The sequence below is a fragment of the Pristiophorus japonicus genome, chromosome 6, assembly GCF_044704955.1.
Source record: "Pristiophorus japonicus isolate sPriJap1 chromosome 6, sPriJap1.hap1, whole genome shotgun sequence".
Lineage (NCBI taxonomy): Eukaryota > Metazoa > Chordata > Chondrichthyes > Pristiophoridae > Pristiophorus > Pristiophorus japonicus.
In genome coordinates this window covers 243,059,166-243,085,278 of record NC_091982.1, presented here as the reverse complement: position 1 = coordinate 243,085,278, position 26,113 = coordinate 243,059,166, and the positions used below count along the sequence as shown (strand labels likewise).

Below are 26,113 nucleotides of genomic sequence, written 5' to 3'. Positions count from 1 at the left end.
CCTGGCCTCGGTCCTGGCCACTTGCCTGACTCTGCCCTCACTTCCTCCAGGCCCAACCGTAGCCAGACCCTGTCTACCCATTCCCTCTGGCCCCCTGGTGGCAGCACCAGGCTTTGGCCTCCCTGCAGCCTCTGAATGCAAGGGTGTTTCTCGTGAAGACACTGGTTCATGATGCAGTAGAAATCCATAAGTGCCTTGTGCTCCCTCACACAAGTAAATGTTGGTCCCCTGGAGGATAAGACTGGAGAACTAATAATGGGGAACAAGGATATGTCAGAGACTTTGAACAAATATTTTGTATTGGTCTTCATGGTAGAAGACACTAAAAACATCCCAAAGGTGGATAATGAAGGGGCTATAGGGAGGGAGGAACTTAATACAATCACTACCACTAAAGAAATAGTACTCGGTAAAATAATGGGACTAAAGGCGGACAAGTCCCCTGGACCTGATGACTTAAATCCTAGGGTCTTAAAAGAAGTGGCTGCAGAGATAGTGGATGCATTGGTTGTAGTCTACCAAAATTCCCTGGATTCTGTGGAGGTCCCAGCGGATTGGAAAACTGCAAATATACCGCCCCTATTTAAAAAAGGGGGCAGACAGAAAACTATAGACCAGTTAGCCTAATATCTATCGTTGGGAAAATGCTGGAGTCCCTTAATAAGGAAGCAGTATTGGGACATTTGGAAAAACATAATTCAATCAAGCAGAGTCAGCATGGTTTTATGAAAGGGAAATCATGTTTGACAAATTTGCTGGAGTTCTTTGAGGATGTAATGAGCAGGATGGATAAGGGGGAACCAGTGGATGTGGTGTATTTGGATTTCCAGAAGGCATTCAATAAGGTGCCACATAAAAGGTTACTGCACAAGATAAAAGTTCACAGGGTTGGGAGTAATATATTAGCATGGATAGAGGATTGGCTAACTAACAGAAAACAGAGAATCGGGATAAATGGGTCATTTTCCGGTTGGCAAACTAGTGTGGTGCCGCAGGGATTGTTGCTGAGTCCTCAACTATTTAAAATCTACGTTAATGACAAGGATGAAGGGACCAAGTGTTAAATAGCCAAGTTTGCTGATGATACAAAGATGGGTGGGAAAGCAAATTGTGAGGAGGACACAAACCATCTGCAAAGAGATATAGACAGGCTAAGTGATTGGGAAAAAATTTGGCAGATGGAGTATAATGCGGAAAAATATAAGGTTATCCACTTTGGCAGCAAAAATAGAAAAGCAAATTATAATTTAAATGGAGAAAAATTGCAAAGTGCTGCAGTACAGAGGGACCTGGGGATCCTTGTGCATGAAACACAAAAAGTTAGTATGCAGGTATAGCAAGTAATCAGGAAGGCAAATGGAATGTTGGCCTTTATTGCAAGGGAGATAGATTATAAAAGCAGAGAAGTTCTACTACAACTGTACAGGGTAGTGGTGAGGCCACATCTAGAGTACAGCAAACAGTTTTGGTCTCCGTATTTAAGGAAGGATATACTTGCATTGCAGGCTATTCAGAGAAGGTTCACTAGGTTGATTCCGGAGATGAGGGGGTTGACTTATGAAGATAGGTTGAGTAGGTTGGGTCTATACTCATTGAAGTTCAGAAGAATGAGAGGTGATCTTATCGAAACAAATAAGATAATGAGGGGGCTCGACAAGGTGAATGCAGGGAAGATATTTCCACTCATAGGGGAAACTAAAAGTAGGGGACATAGTTTCAGAATAAGGGGCTGCCCATTTAAAACTGAGATGAGGAGAAATTTCTTCTCTCAGAGGGTTGTAAATCTATGGAATTCTCTGCCCCAGAGAGCTGTGGAGGTTGGGTCAGTGAATATATTTAAGGTAGAGATAGACAGATTTTTGAGAAGTATGGGAATAAAGGATTACGGGAAGTGGAGCTGAGTCCATGATCAGATCAGCCATGATATTATTGAATGGTGGAACAGGCTCGAGGGACCAAATGGCTGACACCTGCTCCTATTTCTTATGTTTTTATGTTCGTGTGTCAGTCGAGATAGTGTCAGCAGTCTATTTGACCACGAGAGGCATCATATGCAAGCTTTAGAGAAGGTTCACGAGGTTGATTCTTCAGATGAAAGGGTTGTCATATGAAGAAAGGTTCAGTAGGTTGTACCTATATTCAGTGGAATTTAGAAGACTGAGAGGTGATCTTATTGAAACATATAACATTTTGAGAGGGCTTGACAGGGTAGATACCAGGTGGAGGATATTTTTCCTCGTGGGGGAATCTAGAACTAGAGGGCATAATTTCAGAATAAGCGGTTGCTCATTTAAAGTGGAAATGAGGAGGAATTTCTTCTCTCAGAGATTTGTGAATCGTTGGAATTCTCTGCCCCAGAGGGCTGTGGAAGCTGGGCCATTGAATGTATTTAAGGTGGAAATAGACAGATTTTTGAACGATACGAGAGTCAAGGGTTATGGGGAGTGGGCGGGGAAGTGGAGTTGAGGCCAAGATCAGATCAGCCATGATCTTATTGAATGGCGGAGCAGGCTCGAGGGGCCAAATGGCCTACTCCTGTTCCTGTTTCTTATGTTCTTAGGTTCTTTAGCAACAGAAGTCACCAAATAGTGATTGGGAATGGAATCCCTGTCTGGTTTCCCACTTTCAGTCCGCTGAGGCCAATTGTAATATGCCCCATTTCTCCTCTAATGCCAGCGAACATGGAGCTGGATTGAACTAAGGTTCTTGCTGGCCTGTTTGGGGGAGTGGGAGGGGTTCATTGCAACACCCATTGAGCGTTTGACCTTATCCCCACCGTTCCTAGGTTTGCCTGTGTCCCTGGGGGTGCATTGCCTGCCGAATATCCAACCTAAAGATCCCAAGAGACTTGAGTGAAGCAGGAACCTGAGACAGGGTAGAGAATAACACAGCTGATCTTTGGCCGAGAGCCTCCCCGGCTGTTCCTGATAAATGTTCCATTACGTTTATTTCAGCATTCGTGCTGCACTTTGCAGCAATATGTTCCATTTGAACTGTTGCCAGGAGTCCCTCCAGCAAAAGGCGAGCAGATGCGATAGTGTGACAGACAAGCGATGGTAACTGAGATATCTGAATATAAATCTAAAGCCAAACCATCAAACAGATTGGGATAAGCCCTAAAATAACAGTTTGTATTAAAAATACATACCGCAATTAGTAATTTAAAAGGAATCAAGAATACTCAGAGTACGAAGGAAATGAGGTGGAGCATTTTTGCCCAACGTGTCATCAATTTGTAGAGTACATTACAGAGAAGGGTACAGAGAGGTGGCCTTATAATTTGGTGTGGAGAATGAAGAGATTGGGGGATATGGGGAGAAAGTGGATAAGTGGGGTTGGAGGATATTGTAAGTAGGTGGGTAGGTGAGGTTGAGGGATATGGGGAGAAGGTGGGTAGGTGGAGTTGAGGGATATGGTGGGTAGGTGAGGTTGAGGGACATGGGGAGAAGGGATTGAGAGAGGTGAGTTTCAGGGATATGGTGATAAAATCGGCAGGTGGGATTGAACAATATGGCGAGAAAGTAGGTAGGTGGGGGTTTGGGTTATGCTGAAAGGGTGGGTAGATGAGATTGGCCATATGGTGAGCGGTGTGTAGGTAGGGTCCAGGGATATGGTGAGAAGGTGGGTAGATGGGGTTGGGCAATATAGTGAGAAGGTGGGGATTGGGTGAGAAGGTGGGGTAGGGGATATGGGGAGAAGGTGGGTAGGAGGGGTTGGGGAATCGGGTCAGAAGGTGGGTAGGTGGGGTTGAGGGATATGGGGAGAAAGTAGGTTGGTGGCTAGGGTGAGATTGTGTGTAAATGGGGTGGGGGATATGGGCAGAAGGTAGGTAGGTAAGGTGGGTAAGTGAGGTTGGGGGATATGGTGAGTAGGTGGGTTTGGGGAATATGGGGAGAAGATGGGTAGGTGGGGTTGGGGACATGGTGAGTAGGCAGGGTTGGGGTATATGGTGAGATGGTGGGGTTGGAGGATATGGGAAGAAGGTGGGTAGGTGGGGTTGCAGGATATGAAGAGAACGTGGGTAGGTGGGTTTCAGGGATATGGGGAGAAGATGGGTAGGTGCAGTTGGGGGATATGGGGAGAGGGGGTTTGGGCGAAAGGGTGAGAAGTTGTGGTTGGGGGATAGGGTGAGAAGTTGTGGTTGGGGGATAGGGTGAGAAGTTGTGGTTGGGGGATAGGGTGAGAATGTGGGTAGGTGCAGTGGGGGATATGTTGAGAAGGAAGGTAGGTGGGGTTGGGAGATATGGGGAGAAGGTGGGGTTGGGGGACATGGTGAGAAAGTGGGGTTGGGGGATAGGGTAAGAATGTGGGTAATGGGGGGGAATATGGGGTGAAGTTGGGTAGGTGGGGTTGCGGGATATGGGGAGAAGGTGGGTAGGTGGGTTAGATCTATGAAAAGGACAATGGCTGTGTACAGGTTCTAATGGCCATTTCTTTTGACAGTTAAAAAGATTCTTAACTTTATTGGAGCTTTGTACTTACTCTGAAGATTTATGCTTGTTTCTTTTTACTGTGAAATGTGACTGATGTAGTGAATAGAGTGACAGTCAAAATAGAAAGATGAAAGACAGAACTTGCATTTATATCATGAATTCAGGACGTCCCAAGTCGCTTTACAGACAATGAAGTACTTTTGAAGTGTAGTCACTGTTGTAATGTCAGAAACGCAGCAACCAATATTTGTACAGCAAGCTCCCAGACAGAAAATGAGCCGAGAGACTTGTTAACCTGTACCACGATCCGGGACACAACAACCAAAGCTAGGACTTGAACTCTCAAGATCAGGGTTATTGTCCAGTATCCATAACCACTAGGCCAACATAAGCATCCACGATCTCTATTATAATGCATGTTATTACAGGTTGTACCTCTCCAGTCCGGGACTCTTTAGTCCGGAAACATCCCTGGTCTGGCATCAGTCCTGGCGTGGGTGGCATCCATTGAAATAAAATTGTGACTCCACGTGTTAAAAGTACGTGTGATGCATTTTGGATGGTAAATCTTGACAGCCTTGCCCTGGCCAGCTGGAGGTGTTACACACTGGCTGGTGCTGTGGTTTGACACGCGCTCCTCGTTGCCGAGGCCACCGCTCCTTGCCTGATTGGTGGTGGGCGCGCATGCTCTGAATGCTACATCTGCAGCGCCGGGCTGAGCCATCATTTCCCTCTCCCCCCGGTCTCATGGGGTTGTGTGTGCATGTGTGTATGTGCGTGTCTCGGTGAGAGGAGGCTGCCACTTCCACCAGTCAGGCTCTGCTTGTGGTTTACACATGGACTGGCTCCGGGAGTAGGATCATGGGTAAGGGTCGGCGTCTCTCCTTGACTTTATCCTCCACTTTATCTCCGATCTCTAGTTTTTTTTGTGTGTCTATGTATGTGGTCTTTTGAGGTGTTGGTGTTCATTGAGGTAAGCAGGCCAGGCAAGGAAAGGGAAGGGAAGGGCAAGCGGCTGACTGAAGCGCAGAAGCTGGGCCTGAGGACTTTAACGAAACGCAGTGATTGTGGACGACTAAATGCTGCGCAGTAGGCTTGTGTGCAGCACATGCGCAGAACGCGTCGGGGTCGTTGTAAAGTCCTTACTCTACAGTATGAAACCACACGAGGCACATTCTGGGGACAAGGTCACTCTGTGACCTTAACTCTTCATTCACAGCACTCCAAAAGTGATGACCCTGCGTGGGACCTCCCTTTTTATACCTGTGTGATCAGGTAAGGAGCGTCTCCCACAAGTTCACCCCTTGTGGTCAAGATGTGCATCTAGGTTGTGTGTATACAGTAATACAGTGGTGTTACGTGGTGGTTACATACATGACATCACCTCCCCCCACAAAGTCTTATTTGGAATCATAGGTTTAGTCTTTCAGGTGGTCTACGCTCCCTTGTGGAGCGCTGCAGTTGGGGCTCTGGTTGTTGGACACTGACGTGAGTGTCTGTCTCCTGTGGTGATTCCGGCCTGTCCGGGTTGACCGCAGGGACTGTGCATTCTTCTGATTGCTCTTGTTGCTCGTTCACTGGCGGTGTTGTTAGCTCCATCTCATGGTCTTCTTCAGGTTCCTCCGTGTCGATGCTGAACCTTTTTTTTACTTGGTACAGATGCTTACGGCATATCTGACCATTGTTGAGTTTTACCACGATGACCCGATTCCCCTCTTTGTCAATTACAGTGCCCTCAAGCCATTTGGGCCCCATGGCATGATTGAGGATGAATACAGGATCATTTATTTCTATACATCTCCCCCTTGCATTACGGTCATGGTACTCGTTTTGTGACGTGCGCTTGCCCTCAACTATGTCGGTCAGGACTGGGTGAATGAGGGACAACTGAGTTTTGAGTGTCCGTTTCATGAGTAGCTCTGTGGGCGGGCCCCCCGTGAGCGAGTGCGGTCAGGAACTATAGGCCAGCAGGAGACGCGATAGGCGGCATTGTAGGGAGGGTCCTTGAATCCTGAGCATACCTTGGTCATTGGAGGCCGGCTTGAATGGCGCAATCCTGACGTGGTTGATGCCATTGCCCGACTTAAACTCTCGGAATTCGTAGCTTGCGAAACATGGGCCATTATCACTAACCAGGATGTCCGGCAAGCCATGGGTTGCAAAGATCGCATGTAGGCTTTCCACGGTGGTGGATGTCGTGCATGAATTTAGAATGATGCACTCGATTCATTTTGAGTACGCATCTACCACAATAAGGAACATCTTACCCATGAATAGGCCCGCGTAGTCAACATGAATGTGTGACCATGGCCTGATGGGCCACCTGCGAACACAGTGTTCCAGGTCTGAATCAATTCCAGGCCACTAAATTTATGACCGGGCAATTGCCTTCATCAGCACAATGCCTGGGTGCTCACTGTGGAGTTCCCTGATGAATGCCTCCTTGCCCTACTTGGGCATAAGTACCCGGCTGCCCCATAGTAGGCAGTCGGCTTGGATGGAGAGCTCATCATCCGTCTGTAGAACGGCCTGACCTCCTCAGGCAGGCGCCGTGTCCGGGCACCCAATCCCCAGTCAGGACACATTTCTTAATCAGGGATAGGAGGGGACCTCTGTTTGTCCAGATTTTGATCTGGCGGGCTGTGATCGGGGAGCCTGCGCTGTCAAAGGCATCGACAGCCATGACCATCATGGCAATTTTCAGTGCCGGGACGGTGCCGGATGGAGTAGTCATAAGCAGCCAGTGTGAGAGCCTATCGCTGTATGCGAGCTGATGCATTGGCATTGATAGCCTTGCTGTCTGACAACAGGGATGTTAATGGCTTGTGATCCGTCTCTAAATCAAACTTCCTACCAAAGAGGTACTGATGCATTTTTTTTAAACCATAGACACATGCAAGCACTTCCTTCTCGACCATTCCATATCCCCGTTCTGCTTGAGAGAGCGACCTGGAAGTATAAGCCACAGGTTGCAGTTGACCCTCAGCATTGCTCTGCTGCAACATGCATCCAACCCCATAGGACGATGCATCACATGTCAGAACCAATTTTTTTACAGGGGTCGTACAGGGTCAACAACTTGTTTGAACAAAGTAGGATACGCGCCCGATCAAAAACCCGCTCCTGACAGTCCCCCCAAAACCAATCGCAACCCTTACGCAGGAGCACGAGTAGCAGCTCCAACAACGTGCTCAGGTTCGGCAGAAAGTTTTCCGAAATAGTTCAACTGTCTCCGGAATGAATGCAAATCCGATGTGTTGCAGGGCCTGGGTGCTCATTGAATCACCTCTGTTTTGGATTCGGTGGGCCGAATCCCATCTACAGCAAACCTCCTGCCCAGAAACTCAACCTCAGGAGCTAAAAACACACATTTAGACTTCTTGAGTCGCATGCCTACCAGGTCCAGTCGACATAGCACCTCCTCCAGGTTGTGGAGGTGTTCCTCGGTGTCTCGACCCGTGATGAGGATGTCGTCCTGGAATACGATCGCTCCAGGAATAGATTTAAGCAGGCTTTCCATGTTTCGTTGAAAAATCGCGGCCGCTGATCGAATGCCAAACGGGCACCTGTTATAGACGAACAGTCCCTTGTGCGTCATGATGGTGGTCAGTAGTTTAGATTCGTCGGCCAGTTCCTGGGTCATATAGGCTGAAATGAGGTCCAACTTGGTGAACAGCTTGCCGCCTGCCAGCATGGCGAAGAGGTCCTCCGCTCTCGGGAGCGGGTATTGATCTTGTGGGGACACCCAATTGATGGTGGCCTTGTAGTCGCCACAGATCCTGCCAGAGCCATTCGCTTTTAGGAGGGGAACGATAGGGCTCGTCCATTTGCTGAATTCAACAGGCGAGATGATGCCCTCTCTCAACAGCCGGTCCAATTCGCTCTCGATCTTTTCCCGCATCACATACGGCACCGCTCTGGCTTTGTGGTGCACTGGCCTGGCGTCCGGGGTGACATGTATCCTTACTTTAATGCCTTTAAAAGTCCCGACGCCAGGTTGGAATAGTGAATCGAATTGTTGTAGGACTTGTGAGCATGAACTTCGCTTCACAGATGACATTGCGTAAACATCCCCCATTTTCCATTTCATCTTGGCTAACCAGCTGCACCCCAACAGTGCGGGACCATTGCCCGGGACAATCCAGAGCGGCAGCCTATTCACTAAAGCATTGTGTGTGACAGCCAACATTGCACTGCCTAACACCCGAATAATTTCTTTAGTGTAAGTCCGTAATTGTGTCTCAATACGTGATAATTTGGATCTACTGGCTTTAAGTGGCCATAGCTTCTCAAATTGCTGAATGCCCATGAGTGACTGGCTGGCCCCAGTGTCCAGCTCCATGCGTACAGAGATACCGTTTAATAAAACCCTCATCATCATTGGTGACGTTTTGGTGTATGAACTGTGAATATTCGCCACATGGACCCGCTGAACCTCGGCGTCCATCAATTTGTCCCAAAAGTCATTCTGCCTCAAAGAACCCTCTTCTGGTCCATCCGCCTTCCTGCACATTTGAGCTAAGTGGCCACTGAGATTGCAGTTTCTGCAGACAAACTGTTGAAATCTGCAAGATCTAGCTGAGTGTTTTCCCCCACACCTCCAGCATGAGTTAAAGGTTCCATTGTTGGGAATAAGGGGACTATGGTCAGGCATTCTGCGCTGACTATCCCTTTGACTGCTCTTAAGTACCCTATTAGTGGTTGTCAATGGCCCCATCCCGGGCCACATTGTCCACTGTGATGGCGAGAATGTCCGTTCAGCCTGCCATTGTCTGTGTTGAAGTCCTGCTCTGGGATCTATTGCTTCGGACTGCCCCCGCCTGCCTGCGGGGCTCTGAGTCGCATTAATGATGTTGACTCCCTGATCCATTGCCGCGTTAGAGGCAGAATTGCATGCTTATATTATTTTCGTCTCTTCCTCCCCCGCCATGAAAGTTTGGGCCATCAACGCCGCCGCTTCCAAGGTCAAACCCTTAGTCTCAACTAATTTGCGGAAAATTCCCGCATGACCGATGTCCTCGATAAAGAAGTCCCTGCAGGCGTCTGTGAACTTACAGAGGCTGGCCAAACGCCGGAGGTCCTCTACAAAGTCCGGTCTGCTCTGTCCTTCATGACGTCGGTGGGTATAGAATCTTTGTCAGGCCATATGTATGCTACTCGCTGGTTTGAGGTGCTCCTCGATCAATTTGCTAAGTTCTTCAAAGGTTTTGTCCGCCAGCTTTTCGGGTGCTAGTAAGTCCTTCATGAGCGCGTAAGTCTTTGGTCTGCAGCTGGTCAAAAGATGAGCCCTTCGCTTGTCGGCCACTGCATCCCCCAGCCATTCTTTCGTAATGAAGCTTTGCTGAAGCCTCCCGACAAAATCGTCCCAGTCCTCCCCAACACAGTACTGTTCCTCTGTGCTACCAGGGGCCATTCTCGTGGGTCGTGAATTCCCGTTTCTCGTTGCCAATGTAAAGTCCTTACTCTACAATATGAAACCACACGAGGCACATTCTGGGGATAAACTCTTTCTTCACAGGACTCCAAAAGCGATGACCCTGCGTGAGAGCTCCCTTTTTATACCTGTGTGATCAGGTAAGGAGTGTCTCCCACAAGTTCACCCCTTGTGGTCAAGGTGTGCATCTAGGTTGTGTGTATATATTAATAAAGTGGTGTTACATTGTGGTTACATACATGACAGTCGTTGTCAGCAGCGTTGTCACCAGTTGACCTCCCGTGGTTTGGAAAATTCTCTGGTCCGACATCGGTCAGGTCCCAAGGGTGCTGGACCAGAGAGGGCCAACCTGTATATCTTACAATATATGGAGTGAAGTCAGGAAGCACTTGGCCCACACAAAGGGTGGTGGAAATCTGAAACACTCTCTCCCCAGAAGACTGTGGATGCTGGGGCGGTCAGTTGAAATTTTCAAAATAGAGACCGATAAATTCTTGATTTAGGTTGAAGACCTTCGATCAGAACTGGAAGATGACAGAGAGGAACAGCTTTTAAGCAAATGCAGCTCCGTTCATTAGTAATATCTTTTAGTTCTGACGAAAGGTCATCGACCTGAAATGTTAATTCTCTTTCTCTCACACAGATGCTGCCTGACCTGCTAAGTGTTCCCAGCATTTTCTGCTTTTATTTTTAGACTTCCAGCATCCGAAGTATTTACTCTTGTCGATAGATTTTCATGAGGTAAGGGTATCGAGGGATATGGTGCAAAGTCGGGTAAATGCAGCTGTGGTACAAATCAACCGTGATCGGATTGAATGGTGGAACAGACTCGAGGGGGTGAAGGGCCTCCTCTTGTTCCCATGTAGCATACCACACCACACACTCGATAATACACTGTACAGCATAAGCTGTTAAAAAAAGATTTCCCAGAATGATACCAGAACTGAGAGGTTAGAATTATCAGGAAAGACTGAACAGGCTGGTGCTCTTTTCATTAGAAAAGAGAAGACCGAGGGGTCACTTGCTAGTGGTCTTTAAAATTATTCAAGGATTTGAGAGGGTAGATGTAGAGAAGATATTTCCAGTTGTGAGGGACTCCAAAACTAAAGGTCAAAATTCATAAATATAAGGCAGTCACTAAAAAATCTAGTAGGGAATTCAGGAGAAACATCTTTACCCAGAGTGTGGTGAGAATGTGGAACTCGCTACCACAGGGAATAGTTGAGGCGAATAACATAGATGCATTTAAGGGGAAGCTAGATAAGCAAATGAGAAAAGAATAGAAGAATATCAGCAAGTAATCAGGAAGGCAAATGGAATGTTGGCCTTTGTTGCAAGGGGGTGGAGTATAAAAGCAGAGAAGTCCTGCTACTGCTGCACAGGTTATTGGTGAGGCCACACCTGGAGTACTGCGTACAGTTTCGGTCTTATTTAAGCAGGGATATAATTGCATTGGAAGAATGAGGGGTGATCTGATTGAAACATATAAGATACTGAGGGGGCTCAACAAGGTAGATGCAGAGAGGATGTTTCCCCTCGTGTGGAAATCTAGAACTAGGGGGCATAGTTTCAGAATAAGGGGTTGCCCATTTGGAACTAAGATGAGGAGGAATTTCTTCTCTCAGACTTTGTGGAATTCTCTGCCCCAGAGAGCTGTGGAGGCTGGGTCATTGAATATATTTAAGGTGGAGATAGACAGATTTGTGAACGATAAAGGAGTGAAGGGTTATGGGGAGTGGCTAGGGAAGTGGAGCTGAACCCAAGATTAGATCAGCCATGATCTTATTGAACGGCGGGGCAGGCTCGAGGGGCCAAATGGCCTGCTCCTGCTCCTACTTCTTATGTTTTTATGTTCTGATATGCCAATGGGTTGAGATGAAATAGGGTGAGAGGAGTCTCGTGTGGAGTATAAACACCGGCATAGACCAGTTGGGCCGAATGGCCTTTTCCTGTGCTGATAATTCCACGTAACTTAGTCCTGTCAAAAAGAGAATGATGTGGTGACATCCGTCTCCTCGCTGCCGGCTGTTGAGGGCCTATCTCAGTTGCTTTGTAGACCGAAATTAGGCTGTGTTGTCTCGGACTGTGCCTACAATACATCATTCTGTGTTGGCAAGTGTGAATCATACTGCGCTACTGACAGTAACATGTGTTTCTGCTTGATTCATGATGCATTTAAAGGGGAGGCTGGACAAGCATATGAGGGAGAAGAAAATAGAGGGTTATGCTGATAGATTTAGATGAGGAAAGACCAGAGGAGGCTCGAGTGGAGCATAAATGCCGAATGGCCTGTTTCTGTGTCGTATATCCTTTATAATCCTATTTAATCCTATGCTTCCTTCACTAGGTCAGTATTATCCTGACGCTGATGGTGCCTTACTACGCCATCGACACTGAATCTCCGCTCATGGAGATGTTTGTGCTGCACGGATTCCACGCCGCCAAGTACATTGTGGCAATTGGTTCGGTAGCGGGACTAACAGTCAGTCTGCTGGGCTCCCTCTTCCCGATGCCCAGGGTGATTTATGCCATGGCTGATGATGGTCTACTCTTCAGGTTGGTGTCTCTCCCCCCTCTCCTCATCTGGTGGGGGGGGGGGGTGGTCCCGCTTCCTATGATCCAGAGGTTTGTAACTGTGAAGGGAAACGGTTTAGAGATTTCTTCCGGTCGGGGGATGAGGAGAGAGCTATTGTCCCACTGCGGCCTTCCCCTCTGTACACCAGCTCTCTCCTCGCGACGTTTCATTGTCCCACCAACAAACCCAATGGGCCCGAACGTCCGCCGCCCCTTGTGATTTTGGCAGAAGTGCCAGGGTTCTCCCATCAGGAACCTCCGCTGCAGCATGTGGTGGCTGGCCGTCTCACGATGGGCGCATCTCCAGCATGTGTTGATGCAGAGTACATTTAAAAGGGAATTCGATAGTTGGTTAAAGAGGTATGGGGAGCCAGCAGAGGTAGTGGGATTAGACTATGTCATTGACGTAGGGAAAACAGCAGCACAGTCAATGGTACTGGAATAGTCTATGATCTTCCACTCCAGTGGCACCATGAATAGAGACAGTGCATCCGAGGATGTGACATCACGAGAGCAGAATTTCATGAAATCACACAGGGGGAAGTCATGGAAAAATGTTCTACCCTCAGATCTGGCTCGAAGTTACAGTTCAGCATGGTAATAGGCGGGCAACAACGAGTAATCCCAAGTGTATAATCATTATAACATTTTGTGGTTGTGAGCAATTCAGTATCTCATTTAAACAGATGAGCCTATAATTCAAAGGGATGATGAAGTTCAAAAGCTGGACATTTTTACAATCTTAGTCTAATCCTGATAGTGTAAACTTAAGTTCAACCAAAATTCACACCAAGTCTCGTTCACCAAGCACCCCCTGTGCTCCTGACTTACATTGCTCCCGGTCCGACAATGCTTCGATTTTTTAAATTCTCATCCTTGTTTTCAAATCCCTCCATGCCTCGCCCCCTCCCTAACTCTGTAATCTTTACCAGCCTTACAACCCTCCGAGATCTTTGCGCTCCTCCAATTCTGGCTTCTTGCGTGTCCCCAATTTTCATCGCTCCACAATTGGCAGCCGTGCCTTCAGCTGCTTGGGCCTTAAGCTCTGAAAATCCCTCCCTAAATCTCTCTCTCACTTTCTCCTCCTTTAAGTTGCTCCTTAAAACCTACCTCTTTGACCACGCTTTTGATCACCTTGCTAATGTCTCCTTATGTGGCTCAGTGTCAAATTCTGTCTGATAATCGCTCCTGTGAAGCACCTTGGGACGTTTTACTATCTTAACCATGTTACATAAATGCAAGTTGTTGTTGATATGTGATCACGTGTAGCAATTGAGATGAATAGCATAGATGCCATTACGGGAATGAAGATAAGTACATGAGGAAGAAAGGATTAGAAGGATATGTTGATAGGGTTAGATGAAAGAGGGTGGGAGGACACTCATGTGGAGCATAAACACCGTCATAGACTTGTTGGGCTGAAAAGCCTGTTTCTGTGCTGTAAATTCTATGTAATTCTATGACAGTGTTATGTTAAACTTGTATAGAACCTTGCTTACTCCGCACTTGAAGTATTGTGAACAGTTCTGTTCTCAATATTATAAAATGGATATAGAGGCACTGGAGAAAGTGCAAAAAAGATTTACTAGAAATACACCAGAACTAAGAAATTATAACTAGAAGGAAAGAATGAACAGGTGGGGCTCCTTTCTCTAGAAAAGGGAAGACTGAGGGGTGACCTGACTGATGTCTTCGAGATTATGAAAGGGTTTGATAAGGTAGACGTAGAGAAGATGGGGCCAAAATTCAGGGCCGTTAATGCCCGTTTGCGGTGGCCATTCCTAAAAATCGAATGGCTGCCACTTTGGAGTCAACAGGCTGACCCGACCTAAATTCAGGTCGGGGATTTTTCGGCCTGCACCCCATCCCGCCCAAGTAGTTGCAACGCCAATGTTAAGCAATAAAAAAGCAATAAAAATACTTACCCGTTGATTTTCACCCGAATCCCTCGATCCCCCGCCACCGGTGCCCCTGACAGGTTTCTCTGCCGATGCACCATCTCTACTGAGTGCGGCCCGGCAGCGCGGCTGGCCTTAAAGGGGAGGACCCACTGCAGGAGCCACAAGGGAAACATTTTTGGCAGCTGACTTGCCGATCGGCCGGTGAAATACTGCCCGCCGGTTTTGGCCGGGCCGCCAACGGGCAGCCTCACACCCCCTCTTAGGTGCCAGGCCGCTGGCCCAGCCGAAACTCTCCCTGGTGGCCCAATGGCCAAAGTTAAAAAATGATAGATTCTCTCCCCTTAACGGAGGGGAGAGAGCGTGGTGACGCACATGCGCTGTGACATCACCACGACTCCACCACTGATTGACAGTGGCGGAGGCCCCGAGTGACCCATTTTCAGCCAGTCAGCCTGGCTTTGCGTCTAAGGCTCGCCCCCATTATGATCCATTTCCTGTAGGACTTTGAAAAAATTTCAAATTCCTGAAAATGGATCTTCTTACCGCACCAGGAGTTCCAGCGGTAAGTACCACTCCAAAACTTGTAGTTCCCCCAGCTTTCTGGTGCACATGAATTTCAGCACCGATGTTTCCACTTGTGGGCAAGACCAGAATTAGGGGCCATAAATACAAGATAGTCACTAATAAATCCAATAGGGAATTCAGGAGAAACTTCTTTACCCAGAGAGTGGTTAGATTGTGGAACTTGCTACCACATGGAGAGGTTGAGGCGAAAAGCATAGATGCATTTAAGGGGAAACCAGATAAGCACATGAGGGAGAAAGGATATGATGCTGGGGTTAGATGAAGAGGGGTGGGAGGAGACTCGTGTGGAGCATAAACACCTGTGTAGATTGTTTGTGCTGAATAGCCTGATCCTATGCTGTAAATTCTATGTAATTCTATGACTCTGCTGTAACATTTACGATTATGGCTGTCTAGGTTTTTTGCCCATATCAGTACCTACACGGAGACCCCAGTTGTGGCCTGCATCGTTTCGGGATTCCTGGCGGGACTGCTCTCCCTGCTGGTCAGCCTACGGGATCTTATTGAAATGATGTCCATCGGCACGCTGCTCGCCTACACCCTGGTGTCGGTGTGTGTCCTGCTCCTGCGGTACCAGCCCGAGAGCGACATCGATGGCTTCGTCAAGTTCTTGTCAGAGGAAGGCACCAAGAAGAAGGAAGGGGTGCTGGCTGAGTGTGAGAAGGAGGCCAGCTCCCCGCTGAGCGAGGGTGAAGACTACACAGGACTTGGGAAGAACACGTGCGGAGCTAAGAACCTGCCATCTTTGGGGGACAATGAGATGCTGATTGGGAAACCAGACAAGTCCACTTATAGCGTGAACCATCCAAACTACGGCACCGTGGACGTGAGCTCAGGCATAGAGGCGGATGAATCTGAGAACATCTACTTAATAAAGCTCAAGAAGCTGATTGGACCTCGGTACTACACCATGAGGATTCAGCTTGGCCTGCCCGGCAAGATGGACCGTCCCACCACCGTCACCGGCCGCACAGTCACCACGTGCGTGATGCTGCTCTTCGTCTTGATGTTCGTCTTCTGTTCCTTCGTCATCTTCGGGGAGGAGTACGTCTACGATCGGAGCTGGTGGGCCATCCTTCTGGTCATCCTGATGGCATTGCTGATCTGCTCGCTGGTCTTTGTGATCCTCCAGCAGCCCGAGAACCCCAAGAGGTTGCCATACATGGCACCTTGTGTCCCTTTCGTGCCCGCATTTGCCATGTTGGTAAATATGTACCTTATGTTGAAGCTCTCCACCATAACTTGGATCCGCTTCGCTGTCTGGTGCTTTGTGGGTAAGTGTGGATTAATTGCTTTGGTGGAACACTGCTAAACTGGAATACTTTGTTGGTGCTGGAATTGGGCTATGGTGTAATGGGGAGTGGGCAGGGAAATGGAGCTGAGGGCAAGATCAAATCAGGCATGATCTTATTGAATGGCGGAGCAGGCTCGAGGGGCCAAATGGCGTACTCCTGCTCTTATTTCTTATGTTCTTATGTTCTTAAATGTACTCTTTTCTCCCTTGAATAAAACTCATCAGTCGTGACTATGAAACAATTAGTGCCAACCAGGCGGGAATATTATAGTACTTATTGTTTGAATTCGAAACAAATTTACTTTTGAATGGAGGGCTCTGACTGATAATTGAGGAAAATTGCCCTCTCAATTGTAATTGGAACTGTGGAAGATTAATGGCTAGGTTATACATAATGTTCTTTGGGTGATTCCAGCTCAGACAGATGGGTTTCTCTCTGCTGCATCCTAAAAATGAAGTGTGTGGTTCAGTCTCAGCTCAGCTCCTTGTGAAGATTGGCTAACAAGAGAGTGAGGAAAGAGATTAGGAGAAATGTCATTACCCAGAGGCATGTTAGAGTGGGGGATGCTTTGCCTCGGGGGTGGTTGAGGCAGAGCATCTTCTAGGGGGACAATTGGAGAAATATTTGAAGCAGTGGAAGATACAGGGGCTTTGTAGATAGGGACAGGGAGATTAGTTTTGGATTGCTGTAGCAAAGAGTTGGGACTGACATGATGGGCCACATGGCCTCAGTCTGTGCTGTAAGATCTGCTGATTTGATGGTCCTATGGGCCATGACAAAAACATAAGTGCCCAAAAGATGACAGATCTCACCAGCAGAGGCCACAAGGATAGCTGTTGTGGTGAACACAAATGTTATATTGGTGCTGTGAGGGTGTTCTTCTGAGGTTAAGACTTGCCCATTTTCTTAGGAGAGAGAAGAAGGTGCTTCTAACCTGTACTATACCTGCCCTGGGAGTGGGGAGTAGAAATTGGACCTTGTTGTGGCTCTTTTCATGGTGTAAAATGGACACACACAGGCCAATTTCATGGGCCAATATCCCATCCCAAAGATTTCTGACTCAATATTGGGTTGGGCCATTTTTCGGGTGCCCCTGGAAGCTGCCTAAAACAGGCATTAGGCCCTTTACGTATGCCAAGGAGTGGCCTAAGGCCTGATTTAGGCCAGTCGGGAATATTGGGTAGCAATGAGTGGAGATCCTGCTGTGTTTGGGATTCTTCAGCGGCCAAAATAAGTTTAACAAAAAAATAAATTCAAAAATCTTTGCTCGGGAGTCAGGAGGAGCAGAGTGTTCGCCCAACTGTACTCTTCCCTCTGTGTCACCCCACTCGTCCCACCCCGGAACTTTTAACCTTAACCTACTGCCTGCTGCCCGTGAGGAAAGAAGCCTGATGGTCATCTGTGTAAAACTTGCGAGCTGCCTGTGGAGGTGGGACCAGAAGTTCGCAGCTCGTCCGAATAATGTTAACGGGGCCCGGGGCCCAATTTCGGGGGCAGGCTTCGGGCCTCCTGGCACTCTGTGAGTGTCACCCGTTTCAGGCACAAAACGAAGCCCAAAGAATTTCCACCCCTAGAGAGAGTGTTCTATCCCCAGCACTGAATATCGTGGGGTGCAAAAATCCATTCCGCAAAAAATACAGGGCTTGAAGTTACACCATGGTTCGTCTGAAGTTCTCCCTCTGCTCTTTAACCTCTTTTAAAATAAAGCAAGATGGCATCATACACAATTTACTCCAGACATCTCAATCATCATCAGTGTCACTGCCCTCCTGCCAAGAAGGAAGTAATGGCAAAGAGTGGACCAGATTCCATTGTGCCAACACTGATTCTTGCCCCCGTTTTGAAAAAGAGATGGAGGTCGATCGAAAATCAAAGATGAATCTTATTCCCAAAAGACATGGCAAAGGTGTCCCAGATGCAAAGTGTTGTTGATAGGCCGGACTTTTGTTGAGTACTTTCCTCTCCTCTTTCAACTGCATGATCGTTTGTTGTTTTGTAAGCTGTGTCCTACCAGTTCTGACAGATTCAGCCAGCTTACACTAGATGAAGGGCCATGATCCATAATACAGGAGAGTGCCAGAAAAGAAAGTGGTTAGAGAAGAATCTTTACATAGAATTACATTTGAATATATGGCACAGAAACAGGCCATTTGGCCTAACCAGTTCATGCCTGTGCTTATGCTCCACTCAAGCCTCCTCCCATCCTTCTTCATTTAATGCTATCCACATAACCTTCTATTCCCTTCTCCCTCATGTGTTTATCTAGCATCCCCTTGAATGCATCTATACTATTCACCTCAACCACTCCCTGTGGTAGCGACTTCCATATTCCCACCACTCTCTGGGTAAAGAGGTTTCTTCTGAATTCCTTATTTGAGTTCTTGGTGACTATCTTATGTTGATGGCCTCTAGTTTTGCTCTTCATCACAATTTGAAACATATTCTTTGGGGATGCCCATTAGTGCCTTTGCGGGGGTGGTAACGGGGTGAAAAACATTTTTCGGCAGGGGTTGGGGGAGATGGGGGGTGGGGGGTCGTGGGGGAGGGGCGGGCTGCTACCGGCTCCCTGGAGATTGCCCGCGCGCTGACCCATTTCTGCCCAGCGGGGGGGGGGGGGGTATTGCCCCGTGACCCGCGCTGCCAACTTTGCCAACTCCCAGGTTGGTTCCAATACTTGCTCGTGAGCGTGCCGCGCATGTACCACGCCATCGTACAGCTCGCCACTCTGTTTTGGGGGCCGTGCTGCAGCCCCAGTCCCACGCTGCCCTGGTGGTCCAGTGGAGGCCATCAGAGGCCTTGCAGAGTGCGCAGTGGCCCTTCCCTTTAAGCGAAGGGGAGGGGCATTGAAGCATTTCAGTGTCACGCAGAGTATCCATGTCGTGCTGCCGATCACGACCCATTAGCGCCGCTGGTCCCTCCCCATCAGGAGGTGGAGCGTGCGAGGTTGCGCTCTACTTTCTTTGAGGGGCGGTAAGCCCAATTCAGTGGCCGAAGCGAGACCTCTGCGCCGAGCAAGTTACCGCCCCCAATTGGGGGCCTGGACAATTTCACCCCCTCTGTATCTACTCAATCAAAACCCTTCACCATTTTAAAGACCTCTATTAGGTCACCCCTTGCCTTTAGTGCAGAAAAAGTTAAGGGAAGATTTAATAGAGGTGTTCCAAATTGCAAAGGGTTTTGATGGAATAAACGAGGAGGGTCAGTAACCAGAGGAGACAGATTTTAGGTAATTGGCAAAAGCACCAGAGGGGATATAAGGAACGAGTAGTTCTGATCTGGAATGCACAGCCTAAAACAAGGGTGGAAGAAGATTCAATAGTAACATTTAAAAGGGGAATTGAATATATAGTTGAAAAGGTAAAATTTGCAGGCTTGTGGGGAAAGAGCACTGGGAGTGGGACTAATTGGCTAGCTCTTTGAAAGATCCGGCACAGGCACGATGGGCCGAATGGCGTCCTTCTGTTCTGCATCATTCTGTAATTGATTCTAGAACACCAAGTTCGGGATATAAATGTCGGTAGATTGTAGGAAGAAAGGAGGACGGTTGAGGAATTCAATAGTTTGGAGATTTAACGGTTGGGAAGGATTGGAGCAAGTAGGATGTCGTATTTGGAGCTGAGGAGGTTGGAGAGAGGAAAGTGCAGACAAGTAGCAACCATCACGGCATCAATCAAATGGAGAAATATGCAGCAGATTGTAATGGAGATAAACAGGTTGAGCCTAGAGGCAAGAAAAGCAGCAGCTATCAGGTGGCAAGCCTTCTCTTGCACCAAACACAGACTTCAACAGAGGTGCAAGAATTGTCTCGGGATATGACAGCAGTCATCAATTCTTGGACTGACTAAGATCCTTAAGCGGTTGAAATTCACATTAGTTCAATTCATCATATACCAATATATTAGTCAGATTTCTACCTTTTACAGCGAGGGCCCAATTTCCATCTGTATTTAGCATTTATATATAAAAAAACTAAGAACTTCATTATTATAGCGCCGTTAGCTGCCGGTGACATTGTCCCACGCCGACCTCATGCTCTACAGAGCAATTTCCCCCAGGTGACATAAAGGGGTCGCGTGGAGCGTTAAGGGGGTCATACACGCGGTGATGATGCCATTTGTGTGCGCCGCGCCAGTGCGCTAATTGTGGGGCCCGGTGCAAACCATTTTCCGCCGGTGGAGCCCCGAGGGCAATTCCGGGGGGGTGGGGGCGCTCTGGCCACTGTGCCTGGGCGAAAATCTTTTAGCACCCTGTTAGCCCCTCCAGAGGCGCTAACGGGCCGTTCTGGCAGGGGCAATTGTGGCCCCTTTATGTCTACCTGAGAGAACAGGCACTCGGTTTAATGTCTCATCTGAAAGATGGCACCTCAGGCAGTGCAGCACTCCCTCAGTACTGGCACTGGGATTGTCAGCTTTGATTATGCGCTTGACCCCATGAACCCATGACTTTCTGACTCAGAGACGAGAGTGCTACCCACCGAGCCACGGCTGACACCAAATACCCTTTTTACGATGGTCAATGTCACCTGCAAATTTCGCCGTGTTCCAAACATGGCAAAGTAATTAAGGCTAGAAATTGCGCAGCGCTCCGTTTGGCACATTAACTTTTCGGGGAACACAAAAGTATCGCCGGACGAAAAAGATTTGCTGCTGCTGGGAACTTCTGCTTTAGTGCTGCAAGCGGGAAGTGGAATGCTAAATCAAGTGCTATCACTTCCCTTGGAGTGCAAAGTGAGTGAGGAGGTAGTCGCGGCAGAGCTCTGAACAATGTTCCGTGCAGCGCTGCCATTTTTAGAGGCTCCTTCCCTTGCTTAAAGGGGGCAAATGAAATCAGGAGGCACCAGCATGGGGAGATAAATAAATGTTGCCCTACCTGGCCATCACTGCCTTTAAATAGCACTCCCCAAGCAGTCAGCCAAGGTGACAACGCCTCCTGCAGCTGCCGTTGTTGATGCTGCAGGGGGCAGCAGCGAATATTACATCCGGGACGGTAGCGGGGTGCTGCGCACCGGATCACATCACGATCTCCGGGGCGCAAGAGAGCGAGGTGGTAAGCGTTAGCGCCAGCGAAAACAAGTTAGGCAAGTTCGCTTGTGTTGCTGATTTCGCCGTGCCCGGTCGGTAGCCGCTTAGCGGAACCCATTACCGCCCCCTGCAGGCCCTAATGGGAGGCACAAACCAGGCCAATTCCTTTCCAGTAATAGAAACATAGAAACATAGAAAATAGGTGCAGGAGTAGGCCATTCGGCCCTTCTAGCCTGCACCGCCATTCAATGAGTTCATGGCTGAACATGCAACTTCAGTACCCCATTCCTGCTTTCTCGCCATACCCCTTGATCCCCCTAGCAGTAAGGACCTCATCTAACTCCTTTTTGAATATATTTAGTGAATTGGCCTCAACAACTTTCTGTGGTAGAGAATTCCACAGGTTCACCACTCTCTGGGTGAAGAAGTTCCTCCGCATCTCGGTCCTAAATGGCTTACCCCTTATCCTTAGACTGTGACCCCTGGTTCTGGACTTCCCCAACATTGGGAACATTCTTACTGCATCTAACCTGTCTAACCCCGTCAGAATTTTATATGTTTCTATGAGGTCCCCTCTCATTCTTCTGAACTCCAGTGAATACAAGCCCAGTTGATCCAGTCTTTCTTGATAGGTCAGTCCCGCCATCCCGGGAATCAGTCTGGTGAACCTTCGCTGCACTCCCTCAATAGCAAGAATGTCCTTCCTCGGTTAGGAGACCAAAACTGTACACAATACTCCAGGTGTGGCCTCACCAATGCCCTGTACAACTGTAGCAACACCTCCCTGCCCCTGTACTCAAATCCCCTTGCTATGAAGGCCAACATGCCATTTGCTTTCTTAACCACCTGCTGCACCTGCATGCCAACCTTCAATGACTGATGTACCATGACACCCAGGTCTCTTTGCACCTCCCCTTTTCCTAATCTGTCACCATTCAGATAATAGTCTGTCTCTCTGTTTTTACCACCAAAGTGGATAACCTCACATTTATCCACATTATACTTCATCTGCCATGCATTTGCCCACTCACCTAACCTATCCAAGTCGCTCTGCAGCCTCACAGCATCCTCCTCGCAGCTCACACTGCCACCCAACTTAGTGTCATCCGCAAATTTGGAGATACTACATTTAATCCCCTCATCTAAATCATTAATGTACAGTGTAAACAGCTGGGGCCCCAGCACAGAACCTTGTGGTACCCCACTAGTCACTGCCTGCCATTCTGAAAAGTACCCATTTACTCCTACTCTTTGCTTCCTGTCTGACAACCAGTTCTCAATCCATGTCAGTACACTACCCCCAATCCCATGTGCTCTAACTTTGCACATCAATCTCTTGTGTGGGACCTTGTCGAACGCCTTCTGAAAGTCCAAATATACCACATCAACTGGTTCTCCCTTATCCACTCTACTGGAAACATCCTCAAAAAATTCCAGAAGATTTGTCAAGCATGATTTCCCTTTCACAAATCCATGCTGACTTGGACCTATCATGTCACCTCTTTCCAAATGCACTGCTATGACATCCTTAATAATTGATTCCATCATTTTACCCACTACCGATGTCAGGCTGACCGGTCTATAATTCCCTGTTTTCTCTCTCCCTCCTTTTTTAAAAAGTGGGGTTACATTGGCTACCCTCCACTCCATAGGAACTGATCCAGAGTCAATGGAATGTTGGAAAATGACTGTCAACGCATCCACTATTTCCAAGGCCACCTCCTTAAGTACTCTGGGATGCAGTCCATCAGGCCCTGGGGATTTATCGGCCTTCAATCCCATCAATTTCCCCAACACAATTTCCCGGCTAATAAGAATTTCCCTCAGTTCCTCCTCCTTACTAGACCCCCCGACCCCTTTTATAACCGGAAGGTTGTTCGTGTCCTCCTTCGTGAATACCGAACCAAAGTACTTGTTCAATTGGTCCGCCATTTCTTTGTTCCCCGTTATGACTTCCCCTGATTCTGACTGCAGGGGACCTACGTTTGTCTTTACTAACCTTTTTCTCTTTACATATCTATAGAAACTTTTGCAATCCGTCTTAATGTTCCCTGCAAGCTTCTTCTCATACTCCATTTTCCCTGCCCTAATCAAACCCTTTGTCCTCCTCTGCTGAGTTCTAAATTTCTCCCAGTCCCCAGGTTCGCTGCTATTTCTGGCCAATTTGTATGCCACTTCCTTGGCTTTAATACTATCCCTGATTTCCCTTGATAGCCACGGTTGAGCCACCTTCCCTTTTTTATTTCTATGCCAGACAGGAATGTACAATTGTTTTAACCATTTCGAACTTCAGTAGAAAAATCAGCAGTGCTTTGGGGAAAGTGCAGGGGAGTGGTACAAATTGGGTAGCTCTTCCACAATGGGCCAAATGGACTTTCTCTGTGCTCTATGATTCTATGATACATGCAGATTGGAGCTGGCTTCAGAGTATAGGCAATGAAAGCTTCCGCAAAGCGGGGCAATGACAATCCCTTCTCGGGCCGCAGAACATGTTGGCTCACTAACAAATCTGGTTACCGAGGCAAAATTCTTGGGAGGCTACCAATAATACTGGTGAGAGGTGCTCAAGAATTTCGGAACAACGGCACTGACAATCGAGACACTCTTAAAATCATAGGTCAGCCATGATCTTATTGAAAGGCTGGAGGGAGCTTTATGACCTACTCCTACATAAGAACATAAGAAATAGGAGCAGGAGTAGGCCACACAGCCCCTCGAGCCTGCTCCGCCATTCAATGTCTATCATGGCTGATCTGATCATGGACTCAGCTCCACTTCCCGGCTCCCCATAACCCCTTATCCCCTTATAGTTTAAGAAACTGTCTATTTCTGTCTTAAATTTATTCTCTGTCCCAGCTTCCACAGCTCTCTGAGGCAGCGAATTCCATAGATTTACAATCCTCTGAGAGAAGAAATTCCTCCTCATCTCTGTTTCAAATGGGCGGCCCCTTATCTAAGATCATGCCCTCTAGTTCTAGTCTCCCCCATCAGTGGAAACGTCCTCTCTGCATCCACCATGTCAAGCCCCCTCATAATATTATATGTTTTGATAAGATCACCTCTCATTCTTCGGAAATCCAAAAAGTAGAGGCCCAACCTACTCAACCTTTCCTCATAAGTCAACCCCCTCATCCCCGGAATCAACCTAGTGAACCTTCTCTCAACTGTCTCCAAAACAAGTGTATCCTTTCGTAAATATGGAAACCAAAACTGCACGCAGTATTCCAGGTGTGGCCTCATCAATATCTTATATAGCTGTAGCAAGACTTCCCTGCTTTTATACTCCATCCCCTTTGCAATAAAGACCAAGATTCCATTGGCCTTCCTGATCACTTGCTGTACCTGCATACTATCCTTTTGCGTTTCATGCACAATTACCCCCAGGTCCCGCTGTACTGCGGCACTTTGCAATCTTTCTCCATTTAAATAATAACTTGCTCTTTGATTTTTTTCTGCCAAAGTGCATGACCTCACACTTTCCAACATTATACTCCATCTGCTAAATTTTTGCCCACTCGCTTAGCCTGTCTATGTCCTTTTGCACAATTTCTACTCCAACTCCTAATTCTTATGTTTTTTATAGAACCGTACAGCACAGAGGGAGGCCATTCGGCCCATCGTGCCTGTGCCGGCTCTTTGAAAGAGCGATCTCATTAGTCCCACTCCTCCCCCTCCCACCCCTGCTCTAACCCCATAACCCTGCAAATTTTCCCCCTTCAAGTATGTATTCAATTCTCTTTTGAACGTTATTGTTAAATCTGCTTCTGGCTGCTCATGGCTTGCCATGTCCCTTTCTTTCCTCCTCCCCCCACTCAGGTTTACTTATTTATTTCGGATACGGAATTTGGAACAGCAGCCTGGAAATCGGAGCGCGCCAGGAGGCCCTGAGCCAGAGTACGTACCAGCGCTACGACGTGGACGACAGCTTCACGGTGGACGAGAGCTTCGCTTACCCCGAGGAGCTGGCCAGCCAGCGCCCAGAAGAATGGCCACCGGCAGAGCAGACTGGGTACCAGTCCCAGCAAGCAATGCCTGACATTGTGGGAAATCACAGGACCTACAATAACAAACCCAAAAGCAAAGGGAAGTATGTTGAGAAATCAGAGGCACTGATTGCAAACGATGAGCTAGATTATTCCCCAGAGTAAAAGATACTGACCCTCGTACCCTTGGGCTAGAATCTTGGATATGATCTCTTTTTTTAAAAAAACAAAATGCAGTTGTGTGACGTAAAAAGGCAATATGCAGTTTATTTCAGTTTTTTTTTTCAAACTCCATTCCCTTCACTTATTAAAGGGGTGCCATTTTCATGAATAAATGTTTGGCAAACGTTTATTCTTTGGAGGAGGGTCAGAATTGTGTATGATTGCAGTTACTACAATGTCATGGGCAAATGAGGTTATGAGGTCTTTCTGTGTGACTCAGTATGTCGTGGTGTTTTGTGTGTTTGCAAGCATATGAAGGGATTTGCCAGATATTTAACGCAGTGCCCCTTTAATCAGTAACTCTAGCCAAAAAACATTATTTTTTGATTAAAAAAAAACAAAATAGATTCCACCCAAATTATAAATCAATCCTCGAGAGCCGTTTGACACATTGTAATGAGGCGTGATTGTGAATATTCTATAATTACACTAAATTTAACGTGAGAGAGGTCAGAAGCAAAGGTCAAGATACTTTATATTGGGGAGTGTTACAACTGAGAGTATTGCAAGGAGATTGAGTGTTGTGTCGGCAGAGTGAGAGGGGACATTCTGATTAGATACGTTCATGACTTGGATGGCTAAGGTTTCAAGTTAAGACCTGATAATAGGCACGCAGTCTCACAGATGTTTAAATGCACCCTCTGGTGTGGTAATGAATTATACAG

The 26,113-nt window shown here is 47.6% G+C and overlaps 1 protein-coding gene across 1 annotated transcript in view; it reads left to right on the top strand.

The window, feature by feature from the left end:
- Positions 1-25,391, top strand: part of slc7a14a (solute carrier family 7 member 14a) — a 78,025-nt gene extending 52,634 nt beyond the window's left edge. The window contains exons 5-7 of the mRNA XM_070882436.1: positions 12,215-12,423; positions 15,324-16,201; positions 25,060-25,391. Of these exons, the coding sequence (XP_070738537.1) occupies positions 12,215-12,423; positions 15,324-16,201; positions 25,060-25,391 (1,419 nt within the window). The remainder of the gene's footprint in view (positions 1-12,214; positions 12,424-15,323; positions 16,202-25,059) is intronic.
- Positions 25,392-26,113: the final 722 nt, after the last annotated feature.